This window comes from Manis javanica, chromosome 2, assembly GCF_040802235.1.
Source record: "Manis javanica isolate MJ-LG chromosome 2, MJ_LKY, whole genome shotgun sequence".
Taxonomy (NCBI): Eukaryota; Metazoa; Chordata; class Mammalia; order Pholidota; family Manidae; genus Manis; species Manis javanica.
The window spans coordinates 22,897,046-22,922,082 of record NC_133157.1 but is presented as its reverse complement, the minus strand read 5'-3'; the positions used below and the strand labels follow the sequence as shown (position 1 = coordinate 22,922,082).

Here is a 25,037-nt window from a genome sequence, read left to right as displayed (position 1 = left end):
CAACTGCTTTGGAACTCCCATTCTGTACTTATTAGTGGCATGATCTTGAAAATCATAAAAGTTCTCTGAGCTTCACTTTCCTTGGTTGTAAAATAGAGATAATAGCATTCACTATTATCACAGTGTTGTTGTGAAGAATAATGCAATCGAAGTGCTAAACTTAGTGCTTGGTACATAGTAAGTACTCAATTAAGTGGGTGCTATTACAGAATTGTATCATTACCAATTAGCATTGTAGTAAGGCTAAAAATAACACAGAGTAAGTTTCTCTTTTCTCCTTCCAGTTTTTGGAAGTATACTGATCTCTGTTTTGTGCTAATGAAGAGTATGACGGCAATGCTGAGAGTGGAACTAGCAAACCACAAAGTTTCAGATCAATTATCTTAAATTGTAAGGTACTGATCAGGCTACATGGGCAATAATCCAAAGTACTAAATATGTAATCGCTCACCTCAGGTTCTTTGGAACCTGAAATTTAGAGACTGCTAGGAATAATCCACTCTGGTAATCAAAACTTTATGTGGCACATAACTAATGACATGCACAACACAGTTTGAATGTGATACCAGAAATCTTTAGTTTAATCTATGCAAGAATACTCCTTACAGTCATACCAGAGAAAGGTCATTCTCTCATTTCATACACTCACTGATATTAACCCATTAATCAATGCTTTTTAGACACTCAGATTTAGGGAGCATTCTCCTATCTTGCTGTCAAAGAAAGACATTATGATACACTTTATCAAATATCTTGTAAAAAAAAAAAGCTCTAACTTCTGACATTTTCTAAGGGTGGTTATATGACTTGCACTGGGTGAATCCATGGTGCTATTGGAAGTTACCTTTCCCTTTGTAACTGTGTACAGCCACATGACCCAGCATCTACTATAGAAATTTACAGAAAACCTTTATCAAGTTCACCAGTCCAATAGGTATGGAACATAGTCTTTCTTCACTCTAATTCAATCCTCTTTTGACTGGAAGAACATTTGCTTGTACTTGGTCTTCTGAGACCTCTCTTTTCAACCTCAAAATTATTGGTATTGTTCTCTAACTACATTTCCTGGTTTTCCAGCACTCCGCAATGGAAGAGAATCAAATTCAGAAGAATCTGGAGACTCTTTTCTTTCCCTCTTTTGGCAGGTCTGATTGAGCTTAATGGTTGAGACAGATTGATAGCCACTAAGCCAGAGGTTCCACCTTTCTAACAAGGCCATTCCTCACTTAGAGACCTTCTCTCACTCAGGAACTGTGAAGTTCCTCTGCCCTGCGAAAGACCATTAAGAGGGCAGGATTCCCTCTACTGGAAGGCACAGCCCTTAGTGCATCTAACCCAGGTAGGCCCCACCTAAGCATCCACTCTATGAATAAAGGTCCCAAGTTCACATACAATCAGCTCTTTTTTTGGATCCTAGTTTTTCCCTAATAAACACTACTGTGTATTTTTATTGTATGGCACTAAAGGTGTGTATGTCTATGCCTCATTTACCCAACTATATATCTAACTCCTCTGCACCAGGGATCTGAACTAATTTCCAATGATTGGTTAGCATTTTAATTCTTAACCAGTTCTGTCTTCATCCTTTATCAACTCGAAGATGAAACTGTTACTCTTTCACACGTTTCCTAATGGTTTTGTCAGCTATCAACCCTCTCTCATTTCTGACCAAAATATTGTTTTTGTTACTTTCTAAACTAAGTGACAGACACTTAGTTCACCAGTCCTGCCAAAAGAGGGAAGGAAAAGAGTCTCCAGATTCTTCTGAATTTGATTCTCTTCCATTGCAGAGTGCTGGAAAACCAGGAAATATAGTTAGAGAACAATACCAATAATTTTGAAGTTGAAAAGAGAGGTCTCAGAAGACCAAGTACAAGCAAATGTTCTTCCAGTCAAAAGAGGATTGAATTAGAGTGAAGGAAGACTATGTTCCATACCTATTGGACTGGTGAACTTGACTCTAAACTGAGTGTCCGCTAGGCAACTCAGGATTTGGTCAAGTGATCTGCTTTTAATGGAGTAAGATTTGAAGCAAGGAGAGGGGTTGGGAGAATGATAAACCAGAGTGAAGAAGCTCTCTGCCATCACACCACACAGAGCCCTAGACAGCAGACAAGCAGCAAGCATAAGCCAAAGGAAGAAGAGAGAAAAGGAGAGTAAAGAGTCCAAAGTCAAATTCTGCCTACTTTCAACATTTCCTTATGCTGGGTCTGCCCTCTCTTCTTTCCAAAGATCAAACAGAAGACTATCAGATTATCAATCTCCCAGGGAACAACAGCAGGTATTACCTTACCAGTATGCTACCCTCACTGCAATATGCTATGCCGCAAGTAGAAGGTGAGCTAGTAGAGGACAGGCCAACTTCCAGAGACACGGCATACAATATTACCAATCGGGGAAAGTATCCCCCAGCTCCCTTCATTATTATTTAACCTCTCTTAAAATGTTCTTTCTCCCTCCATTTCCTGGTTCATCTGCCCCATAGACCCCACAGCTCCACAGTAAAATGTACAGAGGCCTGGCTGACACCACATTCCCCATTCCAGAGAGGAATGGTCACACTGTGCACACAGATCTAAAATGCTGCTGAGGGGCAGAAGGAGCGCATCCACGGACACCTTCCACCGCCCCTGGAAATAACAGGGAGTCACACAGAGAAGCTAACAATAGTGGCATCATATTAAATCATCTGGAGTCCTTGGCCATGCTAATACTGACTCAGTATTTTTATATCAATAAATAATACATGGTTTTGTCTTTGACAGTGCTTACTGATCATGGGTGCTTACTGTAATGCTAAATAAAAAATTAACACAGGGCTGTTTCAATTATACAGGCACACAGCAAACATTTGTATCCCACCAGTAGTTCTACTCTAAAGCTATTAAAAATGAAATTAATTTGGCAATTTTTAAAGTATCACAATGAAAAACTAAATACAAGACAACATTTGTTAAAGTAATTTCCCTTGGAAGCTTAAAGATTTGGGTTTATTATACCAATCTTTAATCAAGGAGGTTAAAAAGGTTATTATATGTACTGACTTGGTTAAGAGTTATAGCTAATTAAATTTTCCCAGATACGCCTAAGAGATTCTGGCTCTCTATTACCACGTTAGGAGTTACCTCTTCAAATAAATGAAAACACATTTTCTTACAGTTTTAAACTCTTCCTTACACATTTTAAATAATGTTTATAACCTTAAATCCACGATAATTTATTTCTAATGAATATGTAATTTGCTTAAAGTAAAAAATGGAAATAATGATTTACTAAATAATCAAGACTGGGTTTTTTTAACCCAAATATTTTTAATTCTCAAAAAATGGGGTGTCCAGGTGGGAAGCATGTTCACTTTCCAAATGAAAATCTCACAGTACATACATTCTGCCATCTAATTCATGACTCCCACCCACTGGCACTGAAAAGCTGTAATCCTACAAGCAAGAGCCATACCCGTGTGCATGCACTCATGTGAAAATATCACACACACTAAATTGCACTGAGGCCGTGACAACATGCAACTTAGTAATGTGCAATATCTCCACCAGAGCAAGCAGAATGGGAGCATCGGGGAAGAAGGGTGTAATGCACACATTCAGGACACAACATGCTCTAAGGGGAGGAAAACGATTTGGGATAAGGGATGCATGCCACTAACTCAAAAATTCATGAAATGAAACCCAATCACAAATGTATTCAATATAGAACACTTATTCACAATTGAAAATAATAACTAAGGCTCAGAATTCAATGACACAGTGATCATAAAGTAGCCACATATCTCAAAAGACAAAGCTTGGAAAACAGACACTCACTGTTGGGTCATGCAATTATTTCAACCCTATTTTTAACTTACTAATGGATCATGTAAAATAGTTCAATGATATCCACTTAACTACAACACTGATAGTGATTAATGATTGCTTATAAAATATGTTATCACTGATAATCTGCAGACTTAAACTCCACTCAGGACATTGTAACATTTTCATAATTATTTGTTAATGTTTTTCCTCTTAAAATCTTTCTCCATGAAGAAATATATTCCATCTTGAATGCAATCCCTCAAAATGAAAAATCTGGCAAGGGCTCTTAGAACTAGAACTCACTGCTATCTTATACATATATATGAGATGGTTCTTTGGAGGCATCTATGTAAAACCTGCACATTTTAAGTCTTGAATTTGACCCAGTAAAGAAATAGATAAAAAACACTTAGACTGCTAAAAATCACCTTCAATTATAATCTTTAATTTATATAATTTGATACAGCTGTGGCTAGAAAAATGGCCAAGGCTATTATAAGCTATCTAGTCTGTACCGTATCTTTCAGACTCACAAAAATCTGTTTTGAGAACCATTAGGATTATAGTTCTGGCACTAAAGGTTGTCAAAACATTTTGACAAAATAGTAAAATGATGGTAAAATGAATGGTTTTTGTACCAGTGTATTTTAGAACCAAGACATGGACTACTGTTACAGTGCCTAATTAGTGTTTACAATCCTAAGAAGATAAGGTAAATCTAATTTGTAAAAAGACATACTTCCTCATATCTCTGTAGATCACCACATTTTTTCGAACCTCAAATTCCCTCCTGAGCTGAAGACCTGTATTTTTTGCTACTAGTTGCTTGTGTTCATTTGAATAGTCTTAACAGTGCTGCAAATTTAACTCATGATCTCCTGCCCCAACCAGCTCCTCCTAGAAGGCATCATGGTATACCAGAAGGATATAGATGGACCTAGGTGCAAATCACAGCTCTGCTTACAGTTCCTAGCAACCACGATATTAAAGAATTAAGCATGACATTAAAACAAAGAGGGGGCATATGTGGTATGAAAAAAACGTGACTCAATACACATTTAGAAGATGGTCATCAAGTGGCTCACTCTAAGATAAAGTAGAAGAGAAAATTAAAGAACTACGACTTGAAAATGGAAAAGCTTTTGTGAGAATAAAAGTCAGTGCTAATAAAGGTTACGTTAGGAAAAGTATCATCTTTCTTAGAGTTCTTTATAGATGAGGTCTTTTTCTGTAAGACTTGGCTTAAGTCACAGTGACTAGAGGAGTCCGTCAGCTTTTGATACGGTTGACTCAGTTTATCCTACCGGGAAGGTAGAAAGTTATTTTTCTTTTTTAGTAGAGCATTTGCATAAACTTTTTGAGTCACACAGATGTCATTTAGATAAACTAAAGTTAATCTACTGCTAGAATTTACATCATTTTATTTATTCAATAAATATGATAACCAGTGGTCATATAGGCATAGAAGGGATGCTAAAGCCAGTAAGTGTCTTCCCTGAAGACAGCTTCAACCTGAAAGCTGTTACCTTAGACAATAAACTCACAAACTTGGAATCTTTACATGGAAGGTCCCACATGGATACCCAAGGACACCACAGGGAATAGGAGCATTTTAAAATTCCATTAGATGTTTAGTAAAACAAGATATTGCTTATACATGAAGCAAGATAGTGATAATGACTTTATCCACGCCTTGCTAGTAGCAAAAAGAGAGAAAACATACCAAAGCTTCCAGAAAGAATGTATTTTATGAACATGTATGCATTTGAGTGTAACTGAGGATTTCCCAAACATCAGAGTGGTATCCTCACCAACTGTTACATGAATGCAGTGAAAATAAAACCAAGTTCAGTCAGAAAGAATTACCAGGTCAAATCAAGATTTCTGTGGAAGTGTAGTTCTAAGAAATGGTATTTCTTAAAAGAACGTGGGACACAAATGCCTAAGATTCACTATTCAAGAGAAGCTTAAACCTACCTGGCTAACAACTATTGAAAAGGAAGCTCTAATGGTAACATAAGGATTTAATTTGAATAGCTATTCAAGAAGTAAAAATGTGGTAAAGTCTTATTAATGAGTTAAAAGCAATGAGGAACAAGGGTTGGGGAAGGAGCTAAGATAGACCTAGACTGCAAAAGACCTTTCTCTACTCGAAATATTGACGGAGAAAAAGAAAAAAGGGGCAGGAGCCAATAGAAGTTGAAGAGTCGTCTCATTCAGAAACCAAGCCTGAACTACATGGACCCCAGAAGATATGATGGAAGTTTCCGGCCAGAACTTGTAATGTGCACAGAGTCTATGACTTGGACATAACCAAAATCTTTGCATTTCCACTCTCTACATTGGGTACAGCCTGGTTGCAGAGAGAGAGAGGAAGAAACAGAAAGGCCATCTACTCCGCTCCCTGAGCAAAGTAGCATTCCTGATAACAGGAGGAGGATTCAGAGAGGAGGTGTGGTGCAAGAGTGGGGTTCTCCCAAGCGAGTGATATGATAATAGGAGCCAGAGCAAGAGCCTGTAGACGGAAAGCTGATGGAGACAGGCCATTAAATATTTGTAAACCACAAGATTGAAAGTAGGATGTTAAAACTATTCAGATTTTTTCCTATCAATATTTGCACTACTCATATTATCCTCTCCAAAGGAGACAACAAATTTTGAAAATACCACTGTCCATCACTAGTTCAGCACTGAATGTTACTAGGAGACTCAAGACAGAAAATGGGCTTCTCGTGGAAAGCAGTTTCTGAAGGAAATAAGAAGAGTATCAATCTTATCCCTACCTGATCGCTTCTTCCACAGACTGGCCGATAATATTAGAAGAAGGCCCTGGCTGAGATAGTGGTGTCAGGCTTATCACCCACTTCACTGGCTTGTAGTACTCATCACTGGAACTTAACAGATAAAATAGTGTGGTCAGGAAAATTATCTGCAAAACAAAGGACAGTATCTCCTAAAAAATCACATTGGGAAACTACAGGAAACACAGATGGAACCGAGAATATGCTTTAACTATAGAAGGAAATGTGACATGTACTTATCTATATGTACATACCAGAGACAGCACAAAATTGAGAAGGGCAGTCCCACTGTAGAAGAGGATGGTCAGGAGAGTAGTGACAGTGGTGAAAAGCAGGCTCACGTTCCGGCTCATAACAATCCACAGAGACTCTAAGATCTGATGAAGAGGGAAAGCTAAATCAGAACTAATTCTCAGGAAAGAATTTCTACCACTGCCTAGTATGCTTTTAACATAGTGTTTTAGTACCATAAACTGAACAGACAAGAACTGAGTACAGCTGCCCTGGAACAACATGGATTTGAGCTGTGTGGGTCCACTGATATATGGACTTTTTTCAATAAATGTATTGATAAGTATTTTGTAGATTTGTTGATAATTTGAAAAAACATTTTCTTTCCTGTAGTTTTCTTTATTGTAAGAATACTATATACAGTACCTATAACAAACAAAAGGCTTCAGGTCAACAGTAGAGTATTAATAGTTATATTTTTGGAGAGTCAAAAGTTTTACATGAATTTTTGACTGTGTGGGGGTGTTGGCACCCCTAATCCCTGCACTGTCAAAGGGTCAACTGTATTATTTTAAATGAAAAAATAATAACCTGATAACATCTGAATGATGATTAGTAAGGAAAATGGCTAATTATGGTGAATCTACTCCAAATAACATTGGACAGACATTAGTTTAATCTAATTTATCTAATCATTCAGCCAACTTAGATATACCTACAAATACAAAAGCATCATTAAATGACTTCACTAAAATCACAGTAAAAGAAATGAACAGAGTAAAGGGCAGAGCTCTGCAGCTAAAAATCTTTCCTTGAGAGGATGATCCTTCTATCAAGACCCACTGAGTTCATTTGATTCATCCCCTGCAAATTTACTAAGAACTCAATATTAAAATGGTTATTAGTTTATGTTAAGTAGTACTAAAAGAAGATGTACAGTATCTGTAGCACACATACATGTTTTCATTTCCTGTCTCTTCATGAATTTAAATTCTTTCATGATAATGTCTGTTCTATTCCCCAGGGGACCATCCTTCCTCTTCATGAAAAACATAGAAGAAAGATGATCCAAAAAACAGCTTCCACGACAGTTTTCAAAACGTTCTCATTCTCATAAATCTCACAGCAATGCTGTGAGGGAAGCAATACAGATAATATCACCTTTATTTTAAAGCTATATAAACTGAGGCTTAGAGATTTTAAAACCTTGCTCAAGGGCACAGAGCTAATGAGGGGAACTAGAGCTTGGACCAGAACGCCTGATGTCTGATTTTATTTTAGTGCCCTTTCCAAAACAGCAGTTCTGTTTTCTATCCTAAGTTCATTATAATACCATCTGTTCTATGAAAGGCCTATCTATTCCTTTCCAACTTCAAATGTACCATTTATAAAGGCATATTTTGTTGTCCTCGGCATTTCTTGCAAACCTCAGCTCAGCCTTTCTAAGAGACCTTTGGCAAATTGGTTTCATTTACAGTAACTCCTTACATAAAATTGTGAAAATGCTTCACAATGCCTACAAAAATATGCATGACTAACTGTTTGACCTTGTGGGATAAAGAATGAATGAATAATGCCACTGATTCCAAGAAACAAACCAACAATGCCCTTAGTTGTGATTTTGACAAACATTCTTTTGGGGGCTGTAGTCATTTTGGAATTTTTATCAAAAAAATGTTTAAATAGTTTCTGGGTCACACTGATAGGAAATGCTCTGTGGTAATTCTTAAGAAATTAACTGAATACACTAATTATAGACTGGTAGTGTCTAACAACAACCAAGTGACCTTCCTGTGCACCCAAGGTGAGCAGGGAGGAAGATTCAGAGTATAAAAAAAGTCTGATGGCAGAAATCAAAATTCAATCAAGGGTTGGCCTTGACAGCTTCACCTATTTTTCTGATGAGATAGACAGTAATATTGAAGAGTGTGGTATTTTTATGCTGAACAACAAAATGTGCCACTATTTAGATGATGAACAGAAACCAATGAACCAATATTCCAAAGGATCAGTGCATATTACAAAAGCACGTAAGGGTAAAAGATCCATTCCTAGCCAAGACAGATCAACGGACTTTAATATAAGGGAGCACAAAAAGTTCACTGACAGAGTTTCAAATCTGACACTGCAACTAACCTTTAAGAAATACGAGTTTTGGTGTAGTACCAAAACAAGAATAGCCAGTTATCTGAAAAGGCTATTAAAAGACTCCCCTCTTTGACCTACATGTGTATGTGAAGTTGGACTTTTCTCATATACTTCCATCAAAACAATATATTCCATCAAACTGAATGTAATAGCAGTTACAAGAATCCAGATATTAAAGAGATTTCCAAAAATGTAAAAGAAAAACTCACTAAATCACTCGTTTTGGAAAATGGTTATTTTTCAGACACAAAAATTATGTTCTTTATGTTAACATGTTACCTTTTAGTGAACTGATACTTAAAAATCCCTCAATTTTAACTGCCAATACAATAAATATCAATAGAACCCACATAACTATAAGCTCCTTGAAGTCTTCAAACCAAAAAGTTTGAGAGCTACTGGACTAGAGAAAACAGAGGGAAGGGATTATTGAAACATAAAATTCAAAAAATCTTTAGAAGTAGAAGACATAAATTTCTACATTTAATTCCAAGCTGTTATAGCTGTCTGAGGTGAATGGAGGAAGGGAATGTGTGAGTGCAGGGATGGGGATAAGAACCAAAGGAGTTGTAAGAAAACCCCAAGGGAAGAATAAGAAAGCACTGAGACACTTGGAAAAAAGTCACGTCTTTATCTTCATCTTCCACATTAGGAAGCCGAAAGATAATGCCTAAATTTGAAAAACCAAGAAAGAACAGCATAAACATTATTTTAGAAATTTAGAGATAAATAAATACCCATAAATAAAGCTAAAAACATTTGTCTACAGACATTTCTGGAGAATGAGACTGAAATGGAAAAGCAAAAAGTAGAGCTATGATATTTTTTTATTAAAAATATTAAAGCATTTTTGACTTCTCAGCTATGGTCATCAATTATTTGATAAAAATTAAGTTTAAAAAAAAACCTACCATTCCAAACCTTAACTTTTGTTAACTTGATAAGAGTCATAAGTTTATTCACAAGAAAGTTCTCATTTCTGTGAAAAGCCACATGGCAAGATACCACAAAAAGCATGCTAAGGAACGAAGAGTGGTCATTAATACTCAGCAACAAGGTAAGCTGTTATTACTGCCTCTGTCTTTGGAAAACAAGGCAGAGGTGGATGGTGGATGAGGGGCAAGGAAAGATAACAGGATAAGCCTTTACACATTCAGTCTCTCTAATAATGTAAGTGGAACCGTATTTCCATCTGCCAAAGGCTTTGCCACCAGAAAGGCAGTTCCCCTTCAAATGGTCCAACTGGGGACATTCTGATCAGCCTAAGGGAACAAAGATGTCTACTGCAGAATCTGAGAACCCCAGCACTGCCCATAGACTTCCTGATTCAGCATCTCTCAGTTATTCTTCAACCACAGCGGAGGCACCAGTGGTGCCACACCTGATGTGCATGGTTTTTGGCATCTTTCTACTGCAGTCAGCATTCTCAAAACTGTCAATATTGCAGCATTTAAAACAGGGTAACTAAAGGCCTCTAAGTGTATAAAGAAACTGAGATTTAGAGTTTTCTTATTTCTTAGTACATTTTAACTATAACTGCTATTTCTTACCGAAAGAAATGTCTCAATGTTCTCGTGAACAAAGGAAGCAATATCCTGCCAGTCCAGGATGTCTCCCAGCCAGCTATTCTGACGACTTATATGCATCTTATGTCCTTTGTGCCTTCCAGAATGTGTTATATTCTACAGAATAAAATAGTTCAGATATGAAATCTCCACCTTAACTTATAATACAAAGTCTAAGTAGCTTATTTTTTGTCAATTTGAACACTTACCAGTTACTCAAAGGTGAAAACTTTGCATTGCTTAAGAAATCAACTAAGAACTCCACCTGAAGACCTGTAATATTTTTCTGCTTACATTCTAGACACCATGTCTTAGCCTAGCTTAAGTGCATCTCTCCTAAACACATCTGTGACCACAATTTATTCCTCAATATATACCACTGCACATCAAGAGCATTTACTGTCACCTTTTTTCTTCCTTTTTAGCCCCTCTCCCTTTTTTTGAGTCTCTCATTTTTTGCTTTTTCCCCCCTCTTTCCTCATCTGCCTTATTTCTTCATTAAAAGATAAAGAGAGAAAGAGAAGAATATGAAAAAGTACACCTAAAACTAATACAATATTACATGTCAACTATATCTCAATAAAACGGGAAAGAAAAAAGCATATGAAAAAGAAACGAATGGGGAGAAAATTACATTAGCAAGAATGCAGGAATAAATAAACTTGAAAGCGATATAAATAAACTCGAAAGCAATATAAATAAATAAAGACCACTGCGGTTAAAATTCATAGAAGTAGGTTCTTAACATTTTGCATGTATTGGTGCACTCACACTTTTGCTAACAGCATAGTAGTATCAATCCTCTTATAAAATGGAAGACAACAGGTCCTAGTAAAAGGGTAAAGAAAGCAGTATACTCACCACTTATAAATCTATGCTTTTAAAACACTGACCTCCCTGGACCATAAAATGAAACTCAAAGTGGGTAAGGAACAGTAAAAGCTGTTTATTTGGAAGCAGAAGTCCTAGAGTTAACAGAGGAAACAGACCTTCTCAATCATCTGGTTCTTCAGCACGAACTTACCTAGATGCTCCCCAATTAATTTTAACTCCCAGTCTTTCAAACTCACAAAAACCAATACTGTTCCCCAAACTTATCCCCAGGGCAAGAGTACACAATCCCAAATAGGTCACCAAGGAACAATTCAAATTTAAAGTAATGTTCCTCTTCCCTGTACCCCACATTAAGAGATTTATATATGCTCTTCTTTTCCTTACATCAACCGTGGGAAAAAATCACCACCAACTCTGCCCCGCCTATTCCCTCCTTCCTCACTGGATGGTCATCTTCCATAGCACAGCTCCTGATGACCCACAGGCCCTGCCAAGCCCTTTGACAGCATGGCCTGCAGCTTTCAAAATCAACATTAATGAAAAATGGGATTTTTTCCCATCATAAATTCTGAAGTAAGAGTGTATCAGCACAAGTAACATACAAGACTGATTTCAAAGGGAGATTTTACAAAGTCTTGGACCTTTTTTCACTTCCTCAAAGAAAAAAGCTCTTATGTCTCGGGCTATCTATGCAAAACAGTAGCCACTGGACACATGTAGCTCCTGAGCACTTAAAATGTGGCTAGTCCAAAAGCTGAGGTGTGCTGTTAGTATAAAATACACACCAGATTTTCAAGAGTTAGTATGGGGGGAGAAAAAGGACATAAAATATCTCACATTTTTTTCTATTGATTACATATTGAAATGATAATATACTGGGTATACTGGGTTAAGTAAACTATATTATTAAAATTAATTTCATTTATTTTTCATTTTTAATGTGGCCACTAGAAAAATTAACATTATGTATGCGGCTTACATTACATTTCTATTACACAGAGCTGGTCTAGATGAAATTTAGAGGATGAGATGCTGTGCATGATAATGATTAGAGGACGGAATACAGATATACCAGAGGGACTAGTGGGTTCTGCCATGCAGGTTAACCATCAACTCAAACTGACTTTTAATGACCTGGCATTTAAGATCTCATAGCTTAAAAACTTCTTAAAATGAAATCCCAAAGTTAATACAATCCTATCTAGACAATGAGTCTATAAAAGGACTTTATTTGTTTATACATGAAATACTTTAATAACTTACCTTTACAAACCAAGAATGATAGAGTCGGTCCCAAAGTTCTAATACTTGCTTTTCAATTACAGCAGTATTGTTCACCTTATCTCCCAGGATTTTATGAAGCTGGAAGAAACACAAATATAATCCAGTTTAAAATTTCAGTCAACACTCCAGTAAAATGAATACATGCTGGGTCACCACATTTACTCCAAATCAAGCCAAAGTATTCAGGACTATGTAACTGCCTCTAGGCACATTATGATCTTTTCTTAAACTCTGCTCTTCAATATTCCCAGTAAATTTCCTTGCCTTTCTTGTCTTTTTGTTTTTTTCTTTTCTCTATTCTAGGATATCCAAAAGAACCACTTCAGGTTATAAGAGAATGCTACAAATGAATCCATGACTACTGACTTATCTACTCTTATCTGCCCAGAGCACAATCTGTTGCATGAGGCCCAAGTGCCCATACATTATAAGAAATTTAATGTTATATTTATCACTTTTATAAGAATTGTCACAAAACTTTAAGTAAAATTTTAAGATCTTAGCTATAAATACAAGTATTTCCCTTAGTTTGCTAAGTAGATGTCAGGTCTCAGAGTTACAAGTGATCAGAGTGGCTGCAGGGTTTGTGGGAACCGAGTACACTGAGACAATATAACTTAGAGACAGTAGAAAGAGCAAAAGATTTGAAATTAGTCTTCAGTTTGCAACCAAGCACTGCAATTTACTACATGACCATTAGGAATTTACTTAGCCTTGCTAAGTCTGTTTCCTTGTATGTGGAGCAGGCAAAATAATTCAGACCATTGCAGGTTTCTTAGAAAAATTAAATAGAACAAATTAGAAACTGCCAAGCAGTTACCAGCAGGTAATAAAATTTAATATGCCCTAACACTTTATCTCCTCATAGTCTTATTTGACCACCCAAGCTTAGTGATCATTCCATCCTAATGCATAAATAATGAAATCAGGTCTATCTTGAACAAGCATATAACCAACTCTTAGATTGCTCAGGCTAGTAGTACTATTCAGTACAATCACCTAGAAGGTTTAACTTCATTGTATGTTGGTTGTTGACTTGTAGATTTAAGCCTATTTTAAAATGGAAATTGTTTTAAACAGAATCACCATTTATGCTTTATCAAAGCTGGAAGCCACTACCAATGAAGACCCCTACAAAGAAAAAGCCAGAAAGACCAGCTGTTCCCTTACCTTGTGGGTTATCCATTCTCGTCCATACTGATACACATTGTTAGCCGCAGAATTGAGGGCTCTTTGGACTACCTGAGCCTCGGGAAGCCAACTAATTTAAAATAGAGAAAAAAATGAAAAGTTAGTAGAGTTTCAGTATACCATGCCATTAACTCTTGCAACTCATGTATTTAAACCATCACTAATTGACAGCTAATCAGTAGTCATACAGATAGAAATGCATCGCATGAAGCTCTTGACCTCCAGGCCTAACTGCCCCAACTCTAACATCTGGGATTTCCCTTCAAGCTTTCCTTAGCTTTTAGACCTACTTTCCCCAAAACCTCCCTTTCTTTCTGCTCTGCCTGGTTTCTCTGTCCATACATGTCCTGGGTCATCTGCCTTATTCAGAACCAGGGGAAGTGGTTCTGGAATAATCAGCATCTGGGACATTGGTTCACTGGTTCTCAAAGGGTGGTCCATGGAGCAGCAGCATCAAAGCTGCCTGGAAACCTGTTAGAAATGCAGATTCTTGGGCCCAATCCCAGACCTACTGACAAAGGAACTCTGGGATGGGCCTAGCAATCGTACCTTAACAAGCCCCTGCAGGTGATTGTGATGCATGCTAAAATTTGACAACCACTGATCTAAGGAAGTGAAGAACTGAGGAAGAAAACAAGAAAATTAAGAGGGTGAATCACTGTTTTCAATATTTTTTACCACTGCAGATCTTTTTCTTTAAGATGAGAGGAACTCCTAAGCAGAGTTCCAGCCATATAAGCTCAGAGTTTTCCAAAGGAAAAAATAACTTCACATATTCTCTAAATTGTACCTCACAATACTGTACACTAAAGATAGTGACATTCACAAATCTAACAGTTCTGATTTCAACCATTCATGAGTGGTGCTAAAAGGCCATGGCAGGCAGTAACTAACCACTTTCCTGATGCCTAAATATGACACATGCTACAATGCTGGCTTATGAGCAAAAGTCAAATAACTACTGAGTTGTCAAATGTGTAACATCCTCAGCTCACAACAGCTTTATGTACTTTCAGTAATTTATATAGCAAGTCAGAAGTGATAACTTGCTTTTGTGTGTGTGAGTGAGAGAGTCAAAAAGAAAAAGCCACCTGTCACTGACCACCACGAAAGTAATGATGCCTAAGAAAGTGATGGTTTTAACTAGAAAAAAAGACATTTTGGGTAAATTAGTAAGTGGAATGTCAAATTGGTAATGGTTTGAATCTTTAATATTAACCAGTTCATCCTACACTCCAAATAAAGTATTTGTGAAACATTTGGTAAATTCTCAGTTCAAGTATTTCTCAGCAAATAGGACAAAGCTTTAGAGATGCTTACAAATGTAATAATCTGACAGTGTAAGGATATGAACAGAAAATATGGATCTCTAGATGTGATCTGGGATAAATTTAATTACTCCAGATAGATTCATTGGTAGTTTGAAGGGACTAATAAATATTTTCAATTATATGGCACTACATTTTATGGGGAAAATTACAACCTACAGAGTTATTCGCAAGTATGAGGATTCACAGAGGTATCTGGATAGATTAATAACTAACAAACATTTACTAGGCCAGAAAAAAGTCTTGCTGGCTGCCATGGAAACACTTCACCAATGACTGACTCAGTGGTCCTAAGAGCAATAGATAAGAGCTGTCATGCAGCCAAGTCAAAGGCTTTGGCTCAGTTCAGACCTCTTCACAAATGTCCTCTAGGAGATGAGGGATCAGAAAAACTGGAGCAACCTAGGCTGGGACAAACTGGGATGTGCCTCCATCTTGACACCAACCAGTGCCTGTAAACTGAGCTCCTTCCTTAGGTATTCATGACTTCAGCCAATCACTAACTCTCCTGTCCTAGGTCAAGAGTGATCCCCCAGGTGAAACCAAATTCCTACAATTTGGACTGGTCTACTCTTCCAGAGTAAAGGTTACTTTGTCACAATATTACCTACCAAGAGAACAGTCCCAATTAAAAACAACCTAGCTTCGCCTATTAGCTTCCTCCCAAGTAAGAGAAGGGCTAAGTCACATTCAATACCATTTTAATGCCATCTCCTAATAAGGGTCATAAGAATCAACAGGCTCAAGGCTAGTCAACAGAAAGTAGAAAATGGGCTCCAAACTAAAAGAATTGTCCAAACAAGAATTAAGATGTGCTCCAACTTCAACTTTATTTTCTCTGAAGCTCTGCTAGGATGATCCTATCCTAAATCTTTTCTAATTTATCCACCAAGCACAGTCACGGGAAGCTGAGGTAACGATACAGGGCATATAAAATGTGCACACACTGGAAGAAAGTATATCTGATCAATTCTTAACTGAATCTCCTCCACTAGGAGTACCCACATGAAGTTCCCACAAGGGCAGTTGGCCTTGTCCCACAAAGATGCAAGGAAGATGCAAGAAACCATTATTACGAATTCATGCTGGCTCCACTCATCTGCTGCAAAAGAATAAGACCTTTCCCAATTCACCAAAGTCTAAACAGTTTTAAAAAACCCTTCCTGCATGGAATATTACCCAGCAATAAAAAGGACAAACTATTGATACATACAACATCTGAAATGGACTTCAAGGGAATTAGACTAAGGCTTTTTATATGAAAAAAAGCCAGCCTCACCAGACTGCATACTGTACAATTTGATTTATATATCATTCATGAAACAACATTACAGATATGGAGAAAAGATTAATGGCTGCCAAGGGTTAAGGATATGTTGAAGGAGGAAGTAAAGAATAGCTGTGGCAATAAAGAAGTGGCATGAGGGACCATCTGGTGATGGAATGATTCTGTCTCTTGATGGTGTTGCTACCTTACAGGAAGCTATACATGATAAAATTGCAGAGAACATACACACACATACACACACACACACACAAGTGTGTGTAAACTAGTGAAATGTTGGTTTTGTTATCATATTAGTTATGTAAGGTGACAACATTAGAGGTGGGGTGAGGAGTCCATGAAACATGTATATTTCTTTGCAACTCCCTGTGAATCTGCATTTCAAAATTAAATAACACAACAGGAAAATGACCAACTTTTTAAACTACTCTGATTCAGGGCTCCCCAAATGTGTGTGCCATCAATACAGTAGCAGATACAGTGCTATTACAATTGAAAGTAGTTTTCAAAGTACAAGTCATGGTACAGAAGGGCTCTGGACTTATTTCCACCACAGTAAAATGACCACAAAGAAAAGGAGTCCCTGTGATACGAAGGCTGCCAGTTTTTTACCTTCACTCCAGAACTGCACCAGCATAGCCAGTGGACTACTAGATGCCTCTACTTACACAGGCACCTCAAACTCAACAGGTTAAAAAGTGAAGTACTTTTTCATATCATCTGCTTTTCTATTTCCTTTCTTGGTGAATCCACCATCATCCATTCACTCCCAAAGCTAGAATAGGAGTCATGCTAGATTTCTTTCTCCTATATCCAACTGATTACCAAATCTCCCTTAAGATCTTAATATCTGTCCATCCTGCTTACTCCTGCTACAACTGTCCACAGTTATGGGCTTCATCACCTTTCCCTGGTTTATTCTAGCATTTAATGGGTGGAAAGGCTCAAGGCTTGTACTTTTCTCCACAGTGCAGAGGGAAAGACTGCTATAGAATGACATTCTAATTATGCTGTTTATTCTATCCTTAATCAAGATAATAAACATATCCATCACTCTCAAGCTTCCTTGCACCTCTCTGCATTTCCTTCCTATAGTCCACCCTATCCACAACCAACCACTGATTTTTCCCTCACTAAAGATTAGTTTTCATTCTCTAGAACTTAACATAAATGGAATCATATTCTGTGGACTCTTTGTTTGCTTGACTTCTTTCACTTGGCATAATTCTTCTGAGATCTATCCAGGCTGTTGCATGTACTGATAGCTCATTTTTATTTAAGTACTGTTCCCTTGAGTGGATATACATTTTATAACCAGAAACACTGAGGATAAGCACTTTGAATAAACTCTAGGTAACAGGAGATAAGTGGGTAGAAATGTATTCTGAAAGAAGTCTTTTTAAGTATATTCAAATATGATTCTAAGCCAAGTCCAAGAAATGTCCTAAGAGGTTTTATATGATGGAATAAAGTCAAGTCAAGGGAGAAAACCAAGTTCAATCTCAATTTACAATCCTAAAACTGGCAGGGTATTTCCCAACTTAAATTAGTGACTACCTTAGGGTTAGTAAAAAAGGAGGCCATGCATGTACCAAGTTCAACTGACTGAATAGCACAGCTCTGGTAGACATTCCCCACAAAGAAATAAAACCCGTCTCAGAGAAGCCAAATTAATGAAGCACACAAAGATACTTCTAAGACAGGGGTTGGCAAATGTTTTCTATAAAGGGCCAGACAGCAAATATCTTAGGCTTTTCAGGACATATAATCTGTGTCACAACTACTCTATTCTATTTGCCCTTGAAGCCCCAAAACAGCCATAGACAATATGTAAATGAATGGATGTGGGTGTGTTCCAATAAAACTTTATGAAAACAAGTGGCCTGATTTCCCCTCCACCAGTTTGCCGACCACGCCTTCAAAATGATACAATATGAGAACACTGCTGACTCTGCGACTGGGGGATTACCTCAAATTCCTTAGCCTTTGATATTGTTTCCACATCTGCAAAATGTGATTAATCTCTTCAGCCACCTCAGCCACTGTGGGAGCACTAACGACACAGATGGAAGTGCTTTGTGGAACGTAAACTGTTGTCAAGTCCAAATCTCAACTCAAATATAAGGTCCTTTACCACAACTGTTCCCCAAATCTTAAGCGCTCCCCCCAGTCATACCCCATTTATATGCTATTCATATGCAAAAATAACATTCATCAAAGTTTTGGCAAACCCTATCTTTTGTCTTCCAAAGTAGCTACATCAACGAAGTTCATTTCGTGCATATAGATACTGAATCTAGGTCACCCATCTCTATTTTTGCCAAAACAATATTCTTACTTTGCCCATTCAGGGTGATTTCCTAGAGTTTCATTAATCAAATTGCTTGTAACTTCAATCATGTGTACACTCTCTTGATGTACCTGTAATACAAATAAGGAGAGAAATGAAATCTCAATAAAAAATAAACCCCATTTAACACTTATTTTCTACACTATTATTGGAACAATGTTTTTAGAGTCCAATAGTTACATATCTTAGTTTCAATTAACTTAGAAACCAGCACTGAACAGATGCTATACATAAAGTCCTTAAGACACACACTGTAGAAAATAAAGAGTACATAATAGCTTCCTGCATTCAAGAAACTCAACAATTTACTTAAGGAAAAAAATGCATTAATAGATTTATATAAATGCACATATATACAATATATATCTAGTTCACATGTGTTTGTGTGTATGTACAATGTGGAGGTTAAGGGTGCCAACCTCCTGCACAACCAAAAATCTGCATGTAATTTTTGACTCCCCCAGAACTTTACAAAACAGTCTAGTGTTCACCAGAAGCCTTTCTAATAACATAAACAGCCAGAAAACACATATTTTGGATGTTACATATATTATATATTGCAGTCTTACAACACAGTAAGCTCGAGAAAAGAAAATGTTTTTTCCATTTGTTGCAAATCTCCAAAATACTTTTCAACATGTTTATTGAAAAAAATCCATGTATATGACCTACAAGGTTCAAACATGTATTGTTCAAGGGTTAACTGTACACAGCATATATAAGCAATATTGACACTACATGGCCTTACAGAATTATAAAGCAGTGTGAGACATACAGGCAAGCAATCAACTAAGTAAGGTTTCTGAGTTAAAAAAAAAAAAGCCAGCCGAAACTGCATCTCAGAATTTAATTTACCTTGCCCAGTACCAAACAAAATGAGGGATAAAAAAGTAACAAACCAGTATCATAGAACATACTCTATGTGATTTTATTATTTTTACATTTATTAAGCATATTAAACATATAGTTTATTACAGTGATTATTCCATGTTTACCTGAATATGAGTCTGCTGGTTGTCAATTAGATCAAACTTATTAACAGTATTTTTCAAGGCTTTATGCCCTTACTAATATTCTATCTATTCTCTCAATTACCACCTCACATTTAATATATGAATTAATATGACTGGATTTATGTCTAGTAGGTCTCTACTGTTCCTCTTTCATTGTCTTCTTTTGTGTCAACCAATTTTTTTTTTTACTATACTGTTTTAGTGCCTCTAAAATTGGTGATATTTACTGGTTGCTATTTATCTTGAACTTATCACACCTTTAAGTAACCACAGTCTACTTCGTGAATATTGACTCACTGCCAGTAAAATACTTACAGGAACTTTACACCAGTATGGTTCCATTCCCAGTCTTCTTCTTTGTGCTATGGTTATATGTATAGAGTCCATGTATGTATATTGTAAACTCTGCAATATAGTGTTATAATTTTTCTTCAAGTAATTATATGTTTAAATAAACTGAAGAGGGGTAAAAAATACAACTTTTATATATTCCCATGTATTTACAAGTACTCTTCATTCCTCCCTTTGGATAAAAGTTATTTCTGGAGTCATTTCTCTTCAGTCTGAAAGAATTCCTTTAACGGTCTTTACAGTACAGGCCTACTATTAACAAATTCTCAGTTTCAGTTTATCTAGAAATGTTTTTATTTGCCTTTATTTTTAAAGAATAGTTTCAGTAATTATAAAATTCTTGGTTGACTGATTATTGTTTTTCCCTGAAAACTTCAAATACATCATACCATGTCTGCTGGTATTCACTGTTTATATGGGAATTGAGTCACTGATTGTTTTGTTTGTTGTTCTCTTGTGTATGATGTATAATTTTTCTCTTCCTGCTTTCAAGATTTTCTCTCTTTAGTTTTTAGCAGTTTGACTGGTGTGTCTAGGTTGGTTTTGTGTTTGGGTGTATTTTTTCTACAGTTTGTTGAGCTTCTTAATCTGGTAATGTTTTTCATCAAATTTGGGAAGATTTTTACCATTATTTTTCAAATATTTTTCCACTTTTCTCTATTTCTCTCCTCATCTCCTGGGATTCCAGTCACATGCCAATTAGCAACTTTGATATTTCCCCACAGACCTCTGAGGCTCTGCTCATCCAAACATTTAGAAATCTTTGTTCTTCAGATGAGATACTTCCTATTCATCTTTCTTCAGATTCACTTATTTTTTTTTCCAGGATCTCAAATCTGCTGTTGAGGCTATCTAGTGAATTTTTCATTTGTTATTGTTCTTTTCTGCTCTAGAATTTCTATTTGGTTCTGTTCTATGGTCTCCATTTCTCTGCTGAACATCTGCATTTGTTCACTCATTATTAGCATAATTGCCTTTAATTCTTTGAACATGTTTATACTAGCTGCTTTTAAGTCTTTTGTCAGCTAAATCCAGTATCTGGGCCACTAAGTGTATACCGCTTTGACTTTTTTTTAAAGCCCTGAGTCATTCTTTTCAGTTTCTTTGTATGTCTAGTAATTTTAGATTATAAATTAGGCACTTTTTAAAGTGTGTTGTAGCAACTCTGGATTGTTTTATTCTTTTGAAGGCTATCATTTTGTTTCAGTAAGCAATTTACTTATTTGTAAGCAAACTGCAAAATCTGGCTACCCTGTCACTTATGTTCTGCTCAGTGTTACTTATTTCTTAAAAACTAGGGTTTCCTCTGAACCTGCATAACTTAGCAGTCAGCAAATGATTTTGGTAGAATTTATGTTCAGACACATCACATTAGGACACTTCATCTACTACAGTCTGAGATGTGTGAGTTGAGAAATGTAATCAAAGGCACAACAAATCTGCAAATCTCCCCAGGCCTTCTTCTACAGTCACAGGGCTCCTTGGGGTCTCCCATACACCAGTCCAAATGTGTGGTTTGTTAATCTCAGCCCTTCTAAGGCTCTCTTGCTTCCAGAATCTCTCCTTTTTATTTACAGCTGCTCTCTTGCCAGCCCCAAACCAAGTCCACCACCTACCACAGGAAAAGCTGCAGGCTTTTGCTGCCTAAAGTAGGCAGGATGAGAATAACTCCAAGCAAGAAAGTCATAAACTACCTATTTTCTACCAGAAGCAGTAACAGTTTTTCATGAATAAATACTTCTCAATTTGTTTGCCTAACTGGTCATTTTCCAATGCCCTAAAATGGTTTTCTTTTTTTAAATAATTTTATACTGTTTTATTCTTGCTTTCTATAAAGAGGATTTAACGTGACACCCACACCCTGTACTTCCAATAAGGAGCCAAAAAGGATTTTCTAACAAACTGGATACAAAAGAAACAAAGCAGGCAGGATGACCCCAAACCAAGGCTTTTCACCTGAGCAAGTAAAATGAAGAAATGAAGCTGTCATTTACTAAAATGGGAAGCCTATGAGAAGGGCAGACAAGCACGGGAAGGTCTAGAATTCAGTTTCTAACATGTTGTATCTGAGATGTCTATTAGACATTTAAGTGGTTACTGTCATGGTATTTTAAAGGATGATCCATCCCTTTATTGGCTGGGAAAATAAACTAGATGACCAATAAGTTTCATTTGAAAGGTCAGTTTACATGAGTCTTAGACCGCAAAGAAGTGGCTCAGTACATGTTATCAAAGTTCAGGAAAGCGGAATCTCACTGAAGCATGGTTTGAACAAAGAAAAAGAACTTGAAAGACGAACATAACTGAAATGGACAGACCCTATGCAAAGGAACAAAGAAGGGAAAGTGGAATAGAAGAAGAGCAGGAGAAGAAAAAGAGAAAGGAAATGGAAGACCATATTAGTAAAAGGTTTCTCTAAGAACTAGAAGGAGAGATAAGAATGTGCCAGGTGTAGGTGAAACAGGACAAAAACAAAGAAAGGTCCCTAAGCTTGTCTGTACAGTCTATTTAAGATGACTATACATGATTAATATCCAAAAAACAGATAATAACTGTATAGGAACTGAAACAAAAGTATGGAGAGAGAAGCTTATTTGGGAGCAAATGGTAAGACTAAGGGCATATTCAGGGTTAGAGTGAGAACAGGAATTCCACATGGAGAGTCACACAGCAAGAAACAATGCAATCCTTTAGTAAATTGATTCATATTGAATTATCTCTTAATAACAATTATCATATCTCTACAGCACTGTATGAAATTTTTCATATCCATGATTTCATCTAAGTTTCACAATTCCTGGAAAACAACCTATCAAAATCTGGGATGTGTGATTCAGTGAATTCAGATAAAATAAAGAATAAAATACACTATAAAAGTAAAAAAACAAGTTAGTAAGTGACATCACTATAGTGAAAATTTTAGCTATACTTTAAAGAATGATTTTCTTTCATGAAAGACGGGTGTTAGGACAGTATGTTTGTATCCTCCTAAAATTCATGTGTTAAAATCCTAACCTTCAATGTGATGACTAGTAAGAGGTAGGACCTCTGGGAAATAATTAGGTCATGAGGGTGAAACCGTCATGATGGGATCAGTGCCCTCAAAAGAAGAAACACAAGAGAAATGATCTGTCTCTCCACCATGTGAGGCTAGGAGAAAATGGCCATCTATAAACCAGAAAGATGGCATTTACCAAGAACCTGACCATGCAGGCATCTTGATCTGGTACTTCAAGCCTCCAAAACTGTGAGAAAAAATGTTTCTTGTTTAAGCCACCCAATCTATGGTATTCTGTTATAGCAGTCCAAACTAAGGAGGAAAAATGTTAAGTTGAAAGGACCAGGAAAGTGAGAATAAAGACCCTATGGTAAATCAGCAGAAGGACCAATGAAACAAGAGGGGAGAAAGCTAATCAAGAAATTCTGATCTAATAAACAGGGAACCAGCTAGATTAGGGATAATAAGACCAAATCATAGACCTCCTATTGAAAGAAGCAGTCACTTACTTGTTCCTCAGTATCTCAATTTCTTAATCTGCATTTACTCCTTAGGATTTTTATGACAATGAATAAAAATGCACACTGAAAAAATAAACTAGCCAAATTCACAACAAAATGAATACAAAACCATAAATTCTTTAACTGTTATACATTTTTAAGTAAAGTAACATTTTCCACGCCTGCTTCTCCTAGCTTCTTATCCATACTACAATTTTAACAATTGAGTTTATTAATGGTAATAGTAATTATTATACTTTACCTTTGCAGTCAGCAGTAGGGCTAATAGAAGGGTTCCTATCACTAACAAAAATATGATGAAAATGCTAATTATTTTGTCTAACATCTTCTCCAACCAGATGATCATCTGCAATGAAAAAGAGAATTAACCTTTCAAACACAATAAAAACGCAAAGGTATTCAAATATCATGAAGACAAAACAGGATATTCAGCATTGCAAAGCAAACTATGGCATAATGATTAAAGCAATGAAAGCTATATGCAACTTCAGAAAATTAACTAATGGCATTAATTACTGTTGTTTTGTTACACAGACTTTATTATTGTTATATCTAATTAAAGGCAGTCAATTTGAACATAACCTGTATCTACGTTTGAATTCTCATACTTTGGTATATTTATGTTTCAAATTATAATCTGGTATTTTAAACAAAATAATGACAAGCTATTAGCTGTCCTCAAATCTCATAGAATTTAATTGTTAATTAGCAAATATAGATGACTTTAGAAAAAGTATGCCTCTTATAAAAACAGGTATGTCCTAAACTATACAGATAAAATAGGAGCAAATTAAAATAGGAATTACAGTCAAAACACTTTTCCCTTTGATGTCATTAGGGCTTTGGTTAAAACTGAAGTATTTCCAGAATCTTTGGCCTGGCCTTAGTCCATCTCCACATCAATAGGTGTTTACAAGGGGTGGGTGGAGAGGCAAGAAAGAGCAAGAGCCAGGCCTTCAAACAAAAGGTTTTTTCCCCTTGACTGACTGTGGTTTCAAAGGTTTATTTGCCCGGGGGCTGGGAACATGCTTTTCCCCTGGAGCTACACCTGGCGTAGTCAGCAGGACCTCTGAATCCAAAATCTGTCTTCATGGGTGGGATGCTTGAGCAGGCTGCCCCTAGAGATGGTGGGGAGATAGCCTGGGAATCCCTGTGGATGGTATGGGTGGAGACAGGGTTAAAGAAACAGTAGTAATAAAACTCTAATGTTAAGGTAATGATAAATACCAGATTCAGAGAAGAGCTACCCTGGGACAACGTTTGGGAGGTGGATGCACAATCAGGGGGAGGAACAAAATGGGCTTCAATTATATAGGTAGTTTTATCAA

At 36.6% G+C, this 25,037-nt stretch overlaps 1 protein-coding gene across 2 annotated transcripts in view; it reads right to left on the bottom strand.

The window, feature by feature from the left end:
* TMEM245 (transmembrane protein 245) overlaps nt 1-25,037 on the bottom strand; it is a 93,118-nt gene that overhangs the window by 27,294 nt on the left and 40,787 nt on the right. For both annotated transcript variants that reach the window (XM_073226490.1, XM_073226495.1), the window contains 7 exons: nt 23,951-24,055; nt 18,815-18,897; nt 13,843-13,933; nt 12,652-12,750; nt 10,540-10,671; nt 6,865-6,987; nt 6,593-6,738 (listed from right to left, as the gene is read on the bottom strand). In XM_073226490.1, the coding sequence (XP_073082591.1) occupies nt 6,593-6,738; nt 6,865-6,987; nt 10,540-10,671; nt 12,652-12,750; nt 13,843-13,933; nt 18,815-18,897; nt 23,951-24,055 (779 nt within the window). The remainder of the gene's footprint in view (nt 1-6,592; nt 6,739-6,864; nt 6,988-10,539; nt 10,672-12,651; nt 12,751-13,842; nt 13,934-18,814; nt 18,898-23,950; nt 24,056-25,037) is intronic.